General features: G+C 43.9%; 1 protein-coding gene across 1 annotated transcript; it reads left to right on the plus strand.

Moving 5' to 3' along the window:
- The first annotated feature begins 853 nt into the window (after window positions 1-853).
- Window positions 854-14,997, plus strand: Rdh11 (retinol dehydrogenase 11). The gene is made up of 7 exons (XM_042691849.1): window positions 854-990; window positions 3,626-3,744; window positions 3,997-4,152; window positions 6,225-6,329; window positions 8,055-8,264; window positions 8,585-8,774; window positions 14,128-14,997. Exons 1-7 carry the CDS (start codon window positions 917-919, stop codon window positions 14,228-14,230), a joined length of 957 nt encoding a protein of 318 aa, XP_042547783.1. The 5' UTR covers window positions 854-916; the 3' UTR covers window positions 14,231-14,997.
- The last annotated feature ends 2,561 nt before the right edge of the window (window positions 14,998-17,558 follow it).

Consider the following 17,558-nt stretch of genomic DNA (forward strand, 5'->3'; position numbering starts at 1 on the left):
GTTCTAGGCTTGATCTCAGGACCTTGGCACTGTCCTGAGCATTTTTGCTCAAGGCTAGCACTCTACTACATTGAGCCACTTTGAGCCATTTACAGTTTTTCGATGGTTAATTGGAAATTAAGGTCTCCCGTTCCACCCGGGCTAGCTTTGAACTACAATCCTCAAATCTCATCCTCCTGAATAGCTGGGATTATATGCATGAGCCATTAGCACCAGACAAATATCTTTTATAAATTAGCCAAAATCAACTGTGCCAAACTGAGAGATTCATTGCTGGCTTAGAAGTCAATGCAGATAACCCCAAGTCATCAGGAATACTGTATTTTATTATCAAGTAACAAACTCTGGGGGCCATTATGCTAGTTACCATCACACTTCAAAGTAGACACAAGGAGGAGATTTTGCTGGGGAATATCTTCCAGGCTTAATAGTTGTTTTGCTTCCATGGGATAAAGGGATCTTCAAGGAGAAAAGGTTCCACTCTTCCTCACCAACTGTCAAGACTTTCAACTGCTCTTCTTCCGTGTAATTGGTCCCAGAATACTTTCCAACACTCAACTGCCAACAGAACCAATCACGTCATTTGCTCGCTATGATCGCAGTGGACTTAGACCCGTGGGGTTAGAGACTTGGGTAGATTTCGTCTGAGCCTCGAGAGTGCTGGTTGGCGGATCCCGCGCGCCCTAGGCCCCGGTAGGTTGGAGGCTGGTGGTGCCAACAGCGGCGACCAGGGCCGCACAGCGGCGCCTCCCGACTGTAGCCCCGCCCGCGGGTGGCTCCAAGCCCTGGACTACACTTCCCAGAAGGCTGTGCTCCGGGGGCGGCGGCCAGGGACCAGAGCGGGGCTAGCAAGAGAAGCCATAGTCTTGCCGGCCGCGCGGAAGGGGCCATTCATCCCGGGCTCGGTCCTGCAGAGATGGTCGGGCTCCTGCTCCTGCTCCCGCTGCTCCTGCTGCCCTTTGTCCTGTATGTGGCTGCGCCCCAGATCAGGTGTGTGTCCGCGGGAGGTGCTCAGCCTTTGCGGCGGGAGGGGGTGAGGAGAGCGGGAATGCTCCGGCGGGCGGGGGGAAGGGGTCCCCCGACGGCGGAGACCTGGGGTTGGGGCAGGCGAGACCCGGGGTCCCAGGCCGTCGGGAAAAGGCTCGGGGCTCTGAGCATCCCACTTGGCTTCTCCGGGCCCCTCGCCACCCGTACCGCCCGCCGTCGACTCCAGGGAGCCCCCAGGACACGGCTACTCCGGACGCTGGGGTTTACCGCTTGGGGCGGGCTTCAGACCCTAGAATAGGATGCGTCCCCCCCCCCACTCCCACCCTTGCCCCCCGCTGGCGAGGTACAAAGGAGACGTCTCCGAGGGACGTGATTGTGAGACCTCCACCCCCCCCCCCCCCCCCCCCCGCTCGTCGCTGCGGGGACGCGGGGTGGCGGGTTGGGATGGATCTTGTGCTCAGTGCTGAAGGGCTGAGAGGGGGAGGACGGACGAGGACAGGGTGGGGTCTCTTGGCTTGGTCCTGCTCAGCCGAAGGCTGGCCTGAGGGCCCTGAGAATTAGCAGCCTGCTGATTGGCTCTGGGTCAATCACCAGTAGTGACGAAGAGCCAACCAGTAACTGAAGAGACCCACTCCTGCCACGAGGTTATGGCTCCTGACGCGGTGCCCGCTCTCGCTGTTATCTCTTATGTAGAAAGACTGATCCGTCTAGGCTAACCTGCCTTCCCCTTCCTCCTTTCCTTCCTTGTAATCTATCCTCCCTCCAGTGGTGACTCTACTCGTTGTATTTTTCCCCCCTCCCCTTTGAATACCCTCTGCTCCCAGTGCTAGGCGCACGTGGGTGTCATACTCAGAAACATAGGCTTTCTATCCATTTTCACCACGAGGTCCTCTTAAAGTAGGAAAGTGGAACCAGAAGTAGAAAGAGTCCAGTGAGATATGAGAAAGATTATATTCCTTAGGATGTTCTCTCAAACCTAGCTATCTCACTGGAGCCAGGCATGAGCTGGCTTTCGTGGTTGGTTATCTTTCATCTCTGCTAATTAAGGAGAAAGGAAAAGTACAGGTTCCTAACATTTGTCCTTCCTGGAGCTGCAGCTGAAGGGATGTGGAAGGTTGTGAGGTAAGGGGGCTTTGTCCTTGTCCTTCCTTTGAGCAGGAAGGGTCAGGTTGGTCAACACCATCGGTTGGTTTGCCTGAGCACAGGCTTCAGTGGCTTCAGGCTTCAGTGTGTATTGAAATTCCCATTTCCGAGAAAGGCTGTAATTCTCTTGAGCAACGTATCTTTCAGTCAACAAACTGTTTTAGACCAAGGGTTGTAGACAAAAGAATAAGAACTGCTCATCCATGTATGTGCATTTGTTCGTTTGGAAAGGCAATAGAATATAATGCTTAGGAACCAGGACTAATTAGGCAAATCAGTTTTTGAATCATTTCTTTACTTTGTCCTTAACTCTTTTTGTTGTGGTTATTGTTGTTGCTTGGTTGTTTTTGTGGCCCTAGTGATCAAACTCAAGGCCTCTGAGCTCCATCCTAGCCTCCTGCTTTATTTGTAAAGGTATTGATGTGAGTGTGGTGGTTTTCTGCTTGTTAGTTTTTGCGCCTGTCCTGGAGCTTGAACTCAGGGCCTGGTACTGTCCCTGAGATGCTGAGGTTTTGTTGTTGTTGTTGTTGTTGTTGTTTGTTTTTTGTAGTTTGTTGGAGATGAGGCTTCAAACTGCTATCCTCATATCCTGAGTAGCTATGATTACAGGCATAAGCCACTGGCACCCACCTGTGTTTTTGTTTTTATTGTTTTGTCCCAGATTCACAGGCTTTCTAATGTGAGCTCTTCAGATTGGATTTACCATTTTAAGACCATTGAATTCTAGGTATTAGTAGATGGGACAAGTAGACACAAGTTCTTTCCTCCTCTACACCGAATCTTGTGATTTCCTAATCCAAAAAATGCCTGAGAGTTCAAAGAGGTGCCTGGCACCTCAAATACTCAACTAGTTCTTGTGCTGTAGGCAGTTCCTCTAAGTTTTGCTCTGTATGAGAGCCACTTTTGTCCTTAGCAAGAAGGAAAATTTGTTTTGCCTTGTTTGAGGCAACATCTCATTATGCAGTCTAAGCTAGCCTCAAACTTTTATTTTTCTTGTGCCAGTACTAGGACGTGAACTCAGGGTCTGGGTGCTGTCCCTGACCTTTTTTGGCTCAAGGCTAGCACTCTATGGACTTTCCTCCTGAGGCTGGCTTTGAAATTTGATCCTCAGAGCCCAGCCTCCCGAGTAGCTAGGATTATAAGTATGAGCCACCTGTGTTCAGCTCCTGAGCTGCTTTTTGCTTAAAGCTGGTGTTCTACTACTTGAGCTCCATTTCCAGTGTTTTAGTGGTTAGAGGTAAGAGTCTCATGGACTTTCCTGCATGGCCTGGTTTCAGACCATGAGCCTCAAATCTCAGCCTTCTGAGTAGTTAGGATTACAGGAATGAGCCATTGGTGCTGGGCAAACTTCAAACTCTTGGTCTTTCTATCTTATGCTCCCTGGTGCTGAGATTACAGGTGTGCACCACTGGGTTAAAAGGCAGAGAACTTGTTTTCTTCTTTCCTCCCAATTATCCTTAAACCTATAGTATCTATGTGCTCTCCATGTCTGCAGGAGGATGCTGACCTCTGGGGTGTGTACATCTACTGTCCAGCTTCCAGGGAAGGTAGCTATAGTCACCGGAGCAAACACAGGCATTGGGAAGGAGACAGCCAAAGAACTGGCTCAAAGAGGCAAGTTTATCTACTCTCAAACCCCTCCTGCTACTGCTGTTTTTACCTCTTATGGTGATAGCCATTTGTTTCTTCCCAGTTTCAGAAGGCAGGAACATTCCATGCACGCCACTGAATGTACTACTATGAATTTGTTATAATGCTCCATATATTGGGCACTTAACAAATATTATTGATCACAACACTCAACATCTGTGAGGTTTCTAACAGTCAGAAACAAAGCTGACAATTTGTCTTTCACATGTTTGACAGGAGCCCGAGTATATCTAGCTTGCCGGGATGTGCAAAAGGGAGAATTGGTGGCTAAGGAGATCAAAGGCTTGACCGGGAACCAGCAGGTGTTGGTGCGGAAACTGGACTTGGCTGATACTAAGTCTATTCGAGCCTTTGCCAAGGACTTCTTAGCAGGTAAGTGTAGAACCAGCCACTATATTGTGGGTATCATGGTCAAAATGACAGGCTTAGCTTTTAGCTTTTTTTTTTGCCACTCCTGGGGCTTGACCTCAGGGCCTGGGCACTGTCCCTGAGCTTCTTTTGCTCAAGACTAGAACTCTTAACAATTGAGCCACAGCTGTACTTCTGGCTTTTTCTGTTTATGTGAGGAATTGAAACCAGAGCTTCATGCATGCTAGGCAAGCACTTTACCACTAAGCCACATTCCAGGCTTAGCTTTTAACATATAGAAATACTGGACAAATAGCCAAAAAGATTTACAGTAGAACTCATAATGATCATATGGACAAGATTTATATCATAGGGATAGCCTCCCAAGACAGAAGTAAACAGGAGTCCAAAAAGAGCACTGAGCCAAAGCTGCAGTGAGAAATTTCACAGGAATATTAGAATTTACTGTGGGCTTTTTAGGTCCTGATGTCTACATCCTCATGAAGAGAGGCTTGGAGATGAGGCTTCAGGCCCTTGAAATCTGGAGCTGTATATAGAAGGTGGAAATTCTTACTTGGTCACGGTAGAGGGAATGAAACTCAAACTCCGGCCACCAGCTCAGGGCTCCGCTAAAGAAGCACCTCTTCGAGCTGAGGTGGTAGTTTGCCTGCCTAACAAAAGCAAAATTCTGACTTCAAACCCCAGTACTACTCCCTCCACCCAAAAAAGAAAGTCATCTGTTAGAAATTAGAATCCCAGGCTGGTATCATTTGGGATCTAGAGTGCTCATCAGATTGTGTAGGGTACTAATTAATTAATTTGTGCAAGAATGTGGAGCTGACACATTAATGTAGTATCTCTCAAAAGGAAATTCAAGAGTACTCTGAAAGCATAACTGCTTATAACTCAGGTAAAACAACATCTTTATATGGTGTGTAATTATAAAGAAATGAACCACAGAAGCTGGGCACCGGTGGCTCACACCTATAATCCTAGCTACTCAAGAGGCTGAGATCTGAGAATCACAGTTCAAAGCCAGCCCAGCAGGAAAGTCCCTGAGACTCTCATCTCAAATTAGCCACCAGAAAACCAGAAGTGGCACTGTGGCTCAAGAGGTAGAGTGCTCGCCTTGAGCTGGAGAGTTCAAGAGGACAGTGCCCAGGCCCAGAGTTGAAGCTCCACGACTGACAAAAATAAAAATAAAGCCGGGCACCAGTGGCTCACGCCTATAATCCTAGCTATTCAGGAGGCTGAGATCTGAGGATCTAGGTTCAAAGCCAGCCCGGGTAGGAAAGTCCGTGAGACTCTTATCTCCAATAAACCACTAGAAAACTGGAAGTGGTGCTGTGGCTCAAGCAGTAGAGTGCTTGCCTTGAGATGAAGAGCGCAAGGACAGCGCCCAAACACAGAGTTCAAGCCCCAAGACTGACCACAAAAAAAATTAAATTAAAAAATAAATAAAAAATGAACCACAGAGTTGCCAGGGTTCTTTATGGGCCAAGTCTTACCAACAGGGTTATGTGGTACATTCTTTTTATTGTGACTCTGGAGTCTTTTCACTCAGCTTGTAAATACTTTCTATTGGGAGAAGCAGATGGAACACTCTCCATTGCAGTGAGTGAACAAGTATTTCTTAAGCTAGAAAGACTGGAAAAGCTGTTTACTGATATAAAATGGAATTCTGCCTTGTTGTAAGAGTATATTAGATGCAACTAGGGCCTACGTAACCTTGACAGAAGTAGAGAAAATCCTGCATCTCTCCTTTTTTTTTTTTTTTGGTGCACTAGTACCAGGGCTCGACCTCCTTGGCCTCTTGCTCTCACTTGGCTTTTTCACTCACATTGGGTATGCTACCACATACCTCCAGTCTAGGATTTTGCTGGTTAATTGGAGATAGAGCCTTTTAGACTTTTCTGTTAGGACTGGCTTTGAACTTTGATCCTCAGATCTCAGTCTTCTGAGTCTCTAGGCTTATAGGCATGAGCCACCAGTGTCTAGCATGCATCCCCACTCACAAAGTCTGGGTTGTGAGGCAGATTTGTAAGATTACAACCTATGGCTGGCCATATGCTCCATGTTTCATCTTTTCCTTGTAGAGGAAAAACACCTCCATATTTTGATCAACAATGCGGGAGTGATGATGTGTCCCTACTCTAAGACAGCGGATGGCTTTGAGATGCACATTGGAGTCAACCACTTGGGTAAGAAATCTGGCATCATCACAAAGCCACAGGGAACCTAAAGTTCTCCCTGGAAAAAGGTAGGGGTCAGATTTAGTTACTTTTGTGGTCTGATTAGAGCACTGGGCCATAATAGAATAATAAGTAAAAAATAAAGTGTGCCTGAAAGCTGAGGGGTAAACCTGAAGCCTGCTGTGGGTTCTTTCTGCTTTTCAACCTGTAATTCAGATTTGATTTACTGTGGGGGCGCTTCTGAAAAACCTGATTGCACTGGGGACTGTGTTACTTTCTTAGAAGTGATGTTTATGCAAAGGCTCTAGACCTTGTAGGGACCAAATTTTATTGCATTTTTCTTCAGGTTTTTTTTTTTTTTAATGAGTGTGTCCTGATTGCACAAAATCATGGGTTCCATTATGGCATTTCATGCATGTGTGCAATGTCCAATGATTACATTCACCCATTATCCCCCCCTTGTTATCCCTTCCTCCTTTCCAGTGGTTCCTTCCACCGCACCCTTTCTCATTAACTTTTGTTAATGAGGTAAGGTGGAATCTCAATGTAGGTTTTTTGTTTTGTTTTGTTATGAATTAGCTTAAAATAATTATGCAGAGAGGGATTTCATTGTTTCAATCAATCTCAATCCCTCTATCCTCTATCCTCTACCCTCTATCACTCAATGTAGTTTTGATTTGTATTTCCATTATGGCTAAACATGGTGAATAACATTTTGTCTCTCTCCATCTCCCTCTCCCTCTCTCATTCTCTCTCTCTCTCTCTCTCTATATATATATATATACACACACACATACATAGTTTTTTTTTTTGCCAGTCTTGGGGCTTGAACTCTGGTCTTGGGCTTTGCTCAAAGTGAACACTCTACCACTTAAGCCACATCACCACTTCTGGCTTTCTTGAGTAGTTTATTGCCGATAAGACTCTCATGGAATCTCCTGCCCAGGAGACTGGAAGCTATCATCCAGATCTCAGCCTCTCGCATAACTAGGATTATAGGTGTGAGCCACTGGCACCTAGTTTATCTGTACTTTTTTTTTGGGGGGGGTCATGGGGCCTGAACTCTGGGCCTGGGCACTGTCCCTCAGCTCTTCAGCTCAAGCCTAGTGCTCTACCACTTGAGCCACAGTGCTACTTCCGGCTTTTTTCTTTTTGTTTATGTGGTGCTGAGGAATCGCACTCAGGGCCTCATGCATGCAAAGCAAGCACTCTACCACTGAGCCACCTTCCCAGCCCCTCATCTGTACTTTGAGAGCTGTTTAGTTCATTCGTACATAGTTTATTGATTGGGTAATTTGCTCTTTTTTTTTTTTTTTAGTTCTTTATGTATTCTGGATATTGATCCCACTGGATGAATAGAGGCTGATAGAGGTTTCTCACATTGTGTGTAGGCTATCTCTTTGCTATAGTGTTTCCTTTTTCATGCAGAAGGTATTTAATCTCATTAGTCAGTTCCTGAGTTAATAGAGTTCTGTTCAGAAAGTCACTGCATATGCCGAGATCTTGAAGTGTTTGTCCTATGTTTTCCTCTAGTGGTTTCAAGTTTCAAGTCTTCCAATAAGGTCATGGATCCTTCTTTGAGTTGAGTTTTGTATGGGGACATAGATGGGGATCCATCTCCAGTTCCTTCACATGGACATCCAATTTTCCACCATCCTTAGCTGTACAGGCACCACTACTTCCTTACCCTCATATAGGTCATGAACTCAAGGTCATCCTGATTATCTTCCACAGGTCATTTCCTCCTGACTCATCTGCTACTCGAGAAACTGAAGGAGTCAGCCCCATCAAGAGTAGTAAATCTGTCTTCTTTGGCCCATTACTTGGGAAGGATCCACTTCCATAACCTGCAAGGGGAAAAGTTCTACAGTGCAGGTCTGGCCTACTGTCACAGCAAGTTAGCGAACATTCTCTTCACCCGGGAACTGCACAGGAGGCTGAAGGGTGAGTGGGGATAAATGAGTGTGGAGGCATGAGTGTGTGGAAGGCAGCTAAGGCCTCAGAATAGGAATTGTCTTTAGAGCCCCTCTCCTGGACAGGACCTGCTTCCATGATTATAACTGTATTAGGTGTGGTTATATTAACCTCTCTGGGCCTAAGCTGATTCTGTAAAATGGAGGTGTGAACTTCCAGGAGTGGTGCTTGTGAGGCCACTGTGAGCCTGGAGTCACAAGTAGGGGTCAAATGTTTCTTCACAACCTTTGCTCTGTTTGGCTATTTGGTACAAATCAAGTCCTGTCTTCCCTCTCTTTTTGGTACCCCAGGCTCAGGTGTAACAGGGTATTCTGTTCACCCCGGCACAGTCAAATCTGAACTGATTCGGCACTCAACTGTCATGAGTTTGATGTGGTGGCTTTTTTCCTTCTTCATCAAAACTCCTCAGCAAGGAGCCCAGACCAGCCTGTATTGCGCCGTAACAGAAGGTCTTGAGAGTCTAAGTGGCAAACATTTCAGGTATGAGTATATCTGTCTTTGAGAATGAGATTTTGTTACCCAAAGGAAATCTGGTTTTGTCTGGTATGCCATGCCTTTTGAAAAGTACAGTGTCTTAATTTAGAAAAGAGTTAAATTGCTTTTGTCTTTTTTTTGTCTTCTGGTCTGAGACTGGGACTCAAACTCTGTACTTGATATTTTCCCTCACTGGCTAATGCTTTACCATGTCTAGTCTATTGTCTAGAAATGAACACAAGTCTATTTTGGTTGAAGCCTGAGGCCTTCGTACTACTGGCTGTTCTTTCTGCCTATTCTACTAATCTACTGTCTGTGCCTCAGGGTTTGCCTGTAATTGGACATGTCACATAAGGGTAGCATATGGCATGTAGTATTCAGTGACTTTCATTTAGAATATGAAATCTGTGCTTATCTATTCTGTTTTATTTGTATTTTTGTTTGCATTAGTGTTTGGACTTTAGGGTATTAGAGTTTTGTACTTGGTAGAAGGAGCCCTTCTTTCTTGTACCATAACTATATACCTTTTTAAATTTTTTTTTTGGTTGATCATGGGGCCTGAACTCTGGGCCTGGGGTGCTGTCCCTCAGCTCTTCAGCTCAAGGCCAGCACTCTACCACTTGATCTACAGCGCCACATCTGGTTTCCTGGTGGTTTATTGGTGATAAGAGTCATGGACTTTCCTGCCAGGGCTGGGGCTGGCTTTGAACTGTGATCCACAAGTCTCAGCCTCCTGAGTAGCTAGGATTACAGGCGTGAGCCACCGCGCCCGACTCCTTTTTTAGTTTTTAAATTATTTTTCAGGTAGGGACTTAGGTTTTTGTCTAGACTCATACCACAACCCTCCCACCTATGGCCTCTTGTGTAGTTGGGACCACAGGTATGTGCCATCATGCTTATTGAGATGTGGTCTCACTAACTTTTTGCCTGGTCCTTCATCAAGCCACAACCTTCCCAATCTCCATTTCTTGAGCATGTAGGGGTTTACAGGAGTGAAGCACCATGCCTAGCATAGTTTTGTTTACTTATTTATTAGATAGGGTCTTACCATGTAATATAGGTGGTTCTTGAATTCATGATCTTCCTGCCTCAGGAAGTACTAGAATTCCAGGCATATGCCTCACTTGGCTATTTTTTTTTCCCAAAATGACAAATTTCTTTTATTTTTTTTTCTTCTAAGTGAAAAATTTAAACATTAAAAAAAATTTAAAGTCATTGTGGATGTTTTGAGGCAAAAAGTTATTTCATTAAAAATGAAACCTATAACACTGACATTTAAAAAATTTTGTGTCAGATAAAATACTCAAATGATTAATTTGTACATAATATCTAGAGAACTTGTAAGTGGTAGTTTTCTCTTATGGTACTAATCTTTCATTTTTTTCTTGCATATTTATTTTTAGCTTTTCAGAGTTTGACATCTCAAGGGACATATGCTAAATAGGGAAAGGCAGTATATTCCATTTGGCTTCTCTGAACTGAAGAAGCACCACAGAAACTATTATTTGGATTGCCCTCTCATGATATTTGTATATTTATTTTATCCCTTTCAATGTGATTTCATTGTTTCAAATGTCTTAATCATCATGTCACATTGACAAGAACTAACTGGCCTTTGGTTTCAAATGCATTTGACATTTGAGTTAAGGAAAGGATAAGGAATATGAATAGATGCCACTGCAGATTAAGGAGTCATCTTTCATCACCAGCTACCTGGGCTGCAGTTTGATTGGGTCACATGTGCATATGAGATTGGCCACCTCAAAATCCTGGATTTTTTTCCAGTACCTATCCCGAACTCTGGTCTGTTTAAAGAATGATTGGGGTTAGAATATTGCTTGATTTTTAATTACATTTCCTTCGTTCCTTCCTTTCTTCCTTCCTCTTTTCTTTCTTTTTCTCTCTTTCTCTCTTTCTTCCTTTCTTTCTCCCCCCATTTCTATAGTCCAGAAGTCTTTTATTTTTTTACATCTCTTAGGCCATGAATTCATAGGGAATAGGTTCCAATAGGTCAGGCTCCTTTCTGTTGGTTCTTACAAAGTGTGTTTCTCTGGGTGGGGCAGGCTGGACCAGCTTCAGTTGAACCCAGGTTCCTTTCTCTTTGGCTTCCTTTTTCTGGTCATTTTCTTTCACTCGTTTCAGGAAGCTATCTCGCCTCAATTTGCACATTAATTCTCTTGGCAAGGATCTTTTTTTTTTTTGGGTTCGGTCATGGGGCCTGAACTCTGGGCCTGGGCACTGTCCCTCAGCTCATTAGCTCAAGGCTAGCGCTCTACCACTTGAGCCACAGTGCCACTTCCGGCTTTTTTCTTTTTGCTTATGTGGTGCTTAGGAATCGAACCCAGGGCCTCAGGCATGCAAGGCAAGCGCTCTACCACTGAGCCATCTTCCCAGCCCCTTGGCAAGGATCTTGCCCTTAACTTGCTTGTTCACAACAATGCCAACAGCATGCTGGGTAACATTATAGACCTTTCCAGTTTTGCCATGGTAACATTTGTGGGGCATTCCTTTTTGAGCAGTACCCATCCCTTTGATGTCTACAGTATCACCCTTCTTGTAGATTCTCATGTATATGGCCAAAGGAACAACTCCATGTTTCCTGAAGGGCCTAGAGAACATGTATCAAGTATCTCTCCTCTTTCCCTTTGTGTTTGTCATTTTGGCAACTTACTGGAAGATGGCGGTTCTGACCAAAAAGTTTGTCTCTGAGCTGCTTTTGCTGAAGACAAGTATACTACCTTGAGCCACAGCTCCACTTCCAGATTTTTGGTGCTTAATTGTAGATGAGTCTCATGTACTTTCCTGCCTGGGATGGCTTTGAACCTTGATGCTTGGATCTCAGCCTTTTGAATAGCTGGATTACAGGCATAAGCAACCAGCACCCAGCTTTTCATTATATTTTCTTGCTGAAAATGGCCTTAAAACCAAACTTGCCATATATTCGTTATTTATTAACGTATTTGTGTTTGTACTTTTGGGCTATGAATAATCATATATATATATATTTTTTATTTTTTGGGGGTCCAGTTGTGGGGCCTGAACTCTGGGCCTGGGTGCTGTCTCTCAGCTCTTCAACTCAAGACTAGCGCTCTACCACTTGAGCCACAGCGCCACTTACGGCTTTTTTTTTTTCTTTTTGCTTATGTGGTGCTGGGGAATCGAACCCAGGGCCTCATGCATTGCAAGGCAAGCGCCCTACCACTGAACCATCTTCCCAGCCCCTGTCATATATATTTTTTATACGGACATTTATCTTGGGTATATGCAAGTGGAATTTCCAGGTCATCTAGAAACTATGTTGAGGAAGAGGTTCCTCTTTCTCCATATCCTAGGCAACAGTAGTTACTGTCTGTCCTTTTGATTTTACCCATCCTAGTGTATAGGAAGTAATATTTTGCCATTTTCATTTTCCTGCCAATGTTGTTGAATATTTTGCATGTACATAGTTCATTTCTGTATCTTTCCAAATCCTTTACTTCTTGTTCTTGTGATTCTCTTAAATTTTTTTTTTTTTGGTCTGGTTGTGAGGCCTGAACTCTGGGCCTGGGCACTGTCCCTCAGCTCTTCAGCTCAAGGCTAGCGCTCTACCACTTGAACCACAGTGCCACTTCTGGCTTTTTTGTTTTTGCTTATGTGGTGCTGAGGAATCGAACCCAGGGCCTCATGCATGCAAGGCAAGTGCTCTACCACTGAGCCACCTTTCCAGCCCCCCTCTTAAATTTTTCAATTGTAAGAATTTTTTTTTATTGTGAAAATACCGTACAGAGGAGTTACAATTACATGGGCACAGTTGTAAGAATTCTTTTCAGTCCAGATATGAATCCTTTATCAGACATATGGTTTGTAAATATATTCTTTCATCCTATGGATTTTTTTTTAAATTTCTTACTGGTATCCTTTGAAGTTCAAAAGCTTTAATTTGGGGTGTGTGTGTGTGTGTGTGTGTGTGTGTGTGTGTGTGTGTGTGTGTGTGTGTGTGTACATACACAGAGCCATACACATAGGCAAGTATTCTACCACTAAGCTTTAATTTGGGTGTGTGTGTGTGTGTGTGTGTGTGTGTGTGTGTGTGTGTGTGTGTGTGTGTGTGTGTGTGTGTGTGTGTGTGTGTGTGTGTACATACACAGAGCCATACACATAGGCAAGTATTCTACCACTAAGCCCCTAAAATATTTACTTTTGATGAAATCCATCTTATTTATTTTTGTCACTTGGGCTGTTGGTGTCATATCTAAGAAACTATTGCTTTACCTAAGCAAAGAAAAAAAAGTCTATGTTGTTTCTTCCAACAGTTTCATAGTTTTAGCTTATATCTAGGTATATGGTCCGTTTTGAGTTAATTTTTGTATGTGGTATGTTATAGAGGCCCAAGTATGTTCCTTTATATGGTACAGAGGTTTATTTGATAGAAGTCTGGACCTATAAGAAGCAATTTTTATTTTATTTATTTTTTGCCAGTCCTGAGGCTTGAACTCAGCCTGGGCACTGTCTCTGAATTTATTTGCTCAAGTCTAGCGCTCTACCACTTGAGCCACAGCACCACTTCTGGCCTTTTCTATTTATGTGGTACTAGGGAATCAAATCCAGGGCCTTCTGTATGCTTGGCAAGCATTCTACCACTAAGTCACGTTCCCAGCCTCCCTTTTTAAATTTTTATTATTTATTTATTGTGTTGGTTGTGTTGCCTAAATTCTGGGCCTGGGTGCTGCCTTTGAGCTCTTCAGCTCAAGGCTAGCCCTCTACCACTTGAGCCACAGCGCCACTTCCTGCTTTTTCTGCTTGTGTGGTGCTGAGGAATCAAACCCAGGGCCTCATGCATGCAAGGCAGTACTCTACCACCGAGCCACCTTCCCAGCCCTGTTTTTATGTTTTTAAATACTGGTTTGGGGGTTTGAACTCAGGGCCTTGCACTTTTTTTTTTTTCTAACAGTTGGTGCTCTAGCACTAGAGCCATACTTCCAGCTGTGGCTTTCTGCTGGTTAACTGAAGATAAGAGTCTCTTTGGATTAGCCTGTCCAGGCTGGCTCCTCCATACCCAGTCTTTAGATCTCAGCCTCCTGAGTAGCTAAGATTGTAGGCATGAGCTACCAGTACCTGGGCAGAAGCAAACTTTTGTACACTATTATTTGAACATATATAATAAGCTTTTTGAAAATTCAAGCCCAGTTACCACCACCCCCCAAAAAAAAAAATAAAAAGAAAGCTTGGAGAGTGAAGAAATAGGACAGCACTGGCTGTGTGAAGCACCTGGAGGACACCTGTGATCTCTATTTTGTTTGGGGTTTTGGTCATATTTATGACAAGCAGAGAAGGCTCCATTATTAATCCTCTTCAATTATTTTTCCTCTTTGTTTTCTAGTGACTGCCAAGTGGCATGGGTTTCTTCCCAGGCTCGAAATGAAACGGTAGCAAGGCGGCTATGGGACGTCAGCTGTGACCTGCTGGGTCTCCCAGTGGATTGATGGGTCATCATGGTTAGACCCAAAAGAAGACAATAGCAGAGATGTAATGTCCTCTGCGAAAAATCTCCTCTCAAGGTGGCCAAAACTTTGACCACAAAGACCAGAACTTTCTAGCCTTGCTTGCTTCATGTCCACTTCAAACCCAGTACACTGCCAGATTTATCCAGACTTAACTTTTTTCCTGTTACCTACCAGAGTTCCTAGCTATGTCATTGGAAAAGACACCCTTCCTATGTCCAGCACAGCTCATAGCTTCCTTCTGAGACCTAATACCTAAAAACATCAAACCTTTGGCAGGGTTGATGTATGAAGATATGGGCTAGTTTCTTCATTCTTTATTCACAACATACTTCCTTACATCCAACCAGTCTTCACTTTGAGTGACTTTGCAACCTCAGCTGAGTTCCACAATTCACAGTGGCTGCATCACCAACACTGGAATTCTTTCAGGAAAACTTACTGCATCTGGATTGTGGCCTGGACTTACTACTTATCCAGACAGCCCAACTCTACTGTGGTCCAGGCACTTTCCCATGGCTAAACCACAGAAGAGCTTCCTTTCCTAAAAAGTTTGCGAAATTTGAGGGAAGGCTGTCATTTTCCTACAGTATTCTCAGACCAATAAGCAGATAAAATAAAAAGAGCATTATGAGAAGATAGGCCTCTTGGCTTCAAACTGACCCCAGACCCATGGAAACCTCCCTTTTGTGCCTTAGTCTCTCTTAGAAAACCATAAAAAGAAATGAAAGACTTTTCAGTCATTGTATATAAATCTGTGTGTCTTCTTATGTATTTTCACAAAACTCTTAATGGCCACAAAGCAACAGTATGAAACTAGAGCCTCCTATAGCTAAACGATCAGATATCTACCAAGCCAAAGACATTGGTACAAAGACCCAATGAACTGCAAAGGTAAGGAGACTATATGTGAATAATCAGTCAAAAAGAAGTAAGAGTAGCAGGGATGAAATTTAAAAAGTAAAAAGACAACAACAAAAAAAAACTAGAAGTCTGAGAAATGTATAACATGAAGGTTCTAGTTAAGGACTTAGGAAAACAATTGAAAGGTAATACACAGCTATAGAAGAATTGAGCATCCTAGTTAACAAGACTGATGTAGCACCATCTTAATTGGTCCATAAGGCAGAAAAAAAAAAACACTTGTTTGGGGGTAGTGCTGGGGTCTAAACTCTCAGGGACTCATAATTGCAAAGCTAGTGTCCTACCACTTGCTCCCTTTCCCTCCCTCCCAGTTATTTACAGAAACTATTCTAAGACCTAACGGTGGTAACTAAAGTCAATTTAATAATCTTTCAGGACATAACCTTGTTAAAAAGATTAAGATGTTAGTTTGGAGCCTGGATGTCTAACTTGGTGGTATAGTGCTTTCTTGGGCTATAAGGCCTTGGGTTCATTTTAGCCCTAGCTCTGTGACAGAAAAGATAAAATGTGAGCTTACTAAAACTCCATTTTATTTGGAAAGCTTTTGCCAAAAATAATGCTAACCTAGGAAGTCTGAGTAAGTGGAAATGTTACCATTACTTGCTTGGAGACTGTACAGATTAACAATTATACTTTAACTTTGGTAGGAAGAGTTTTAAGCTAGTCTTTGTGTCTTGTATTTGTACATCAATCGAACTTTTTTCTTTTTTGCCAGTCCTGGGGTTTGAACTGAGGGGTCCTGGGCACTGTCCTTGAGCTTCTTTTTGCTCAAGGTTATCACTCTACCACTTGAGCCACAGTGCTACTTCCAGCTTTTTCTTTTTATGTGGTACTGAGGAATTGAACCCAGGGTTTCAGGCATGCTAGGCAAGCACTCTACCACTAAGCCATATTCCCAGCCCTCGAACTTGTTTTGACCATTAATCACTATTTAGAAATGGTCATTTCATGGGAAAACTGGAAAAGTCTAAATAGTAGTGCAATGAATAAGCATTAATAATGAGTGCTTTACTTCACTTATACCAAATTGTCAATAAGAAATGTTCTTGATTATCATGTTTTTTTAAGTGGTTTTTTTTTTAAAACCACTTTTTAAAAAAGTATGCAGTTTTCAATCTAAAGGATAAATCGTCTCAGAATCCAACTTTTAGTACAACCACAATTCCTATGTCATTAATTTGGGGTCTTTTGATAATTTGCACCTCCCTCCCCCATGATCTTCTATGACACAGTTCAAACATCACCTTCTGCATTTTTGATTGTCCCTGGCTCTCCTTTTTTTGCTCTTTTTGTACCAACCTTTTATTTACTAGAATACAATACATTGCCATCAACTTTACTTTTTTTTTGTTGGTCATGGGGCTTGAACTCTGGGCTGTTCAGGCTCTTCAGCTCAAGGCTAGCGCTCTACCACTTGAGCCACAGCTCCACTTCTGGTTTTCTGGGTGGTTTATTGGAGATAGTCTCGTGGACTTTCCTGCGCAGGCTGGCTTTGAACCGTGTTCCTCAGATCTCAGCCTCCTGAGTAGCTAGGGTTACAGGCGTGAGCCACTAGTGGCCGGCCACACTTGTCATTTATGCTCAGCTCATATTAAGAACTGAGTAAGTTCGATACTTGTTGGATCAATGGGCAATGAAAAGCTGGCAAAAATAGTGGGCCTTAAACCAAATCACATGCATTTTCCCCCCCTCTTAGGATATCTCCCCTATTGTCCTCACTGGGGTTGGAACCATAGGTCTCGCTCATACTAGGCCAGTGAAGTAATACAGAGCTGTTCTCAGCCCCAACACCTTTTAATAGTGTGGACTGTGCATATGTTTGAGAACGGCCTCCTGTGGAGCAAACCATGCAGTCAGTATTTTGTAATTTGTAGGTATAGAGGGCAAAAAATGACTTTCGTCGGTCGTGGGGCTTGAGCTAGGCCTGGGCAGCTGTCCCTGAGCTTTTTCACCTAAGGCTAGCCCTCAATCACTTTGGGTTCCAGAACCACTTCTGGTTTTCTGGTGGTGAAGTGGAGATAAGAGTCTCACGGACGGGCTGGGAAGGTAGTTCAGCGGTAGAGTGCATGCTTTGTAAGCATGAGGCCCTGGGTTCGATTCCTCAGCACCACATAAACAGAAAAAGCCGGAAGTGGCGCTGTGGCTCCAGTGGTAGAGCGCTAGCCTTGAGCTGAAGAGCTGAGGGACAGACAGCGCCCAGATCCAGAGTTCAAGCCCCATGATGGGCAAAAAAAAAAAAGAGTCTCACGGACTTTGCTGCCTGGGCCGGCTTCGAACCGGGATCTTCAGATCTCAGCCTCCTGAGGAGCTAGGATCACAGGCTCAAGTGTCACCAGCGCCGGGCAATTTTTGTCTTGAAAGTGATGGTACTGCTGTTACACGTGGG

This window comes from Dipodomys spectabilis, unplaced genomic scaffold, assembly GCF_019054845.1.
Source record: "Dipodomys spectabilis isolate Male_0828 unplaced genomic scaffold, ASM1905484v1 ptg000146l, whole genome shotgun sequence".
Lineage (NCBI taxonomy): Eukaryota > Metazoa > Chordata > Mammalia > Rodentia > Heteromyidae > Dipodomys > Dipodomys spectabilis.

Bases quoted from the DNA above. Each gene is read 5' to 3' on its own strand.
- Rdh11 (XM_042691849.1), top strand. From the start codon at position 917: ATGGTCGGGCTCCTGCTCCTGCTCCCGCTGCTCCTGCTGCCCTTTGTC. The intron at 4,153-6,224 runs GTAAGTGTAGAA...TTTTCCTTGTAG, and splicing joins TGCCAAGGACTTCTTAGCAG to AGGAAAAACACCTCCATATT. The intron at 6,330-8,054 runs GTAAGAAATCTG...TATCTTCCACAG, and splicing joins CATTGGAGTCAACCACTTGG to GTCATTTCCTCCTGACTCAT.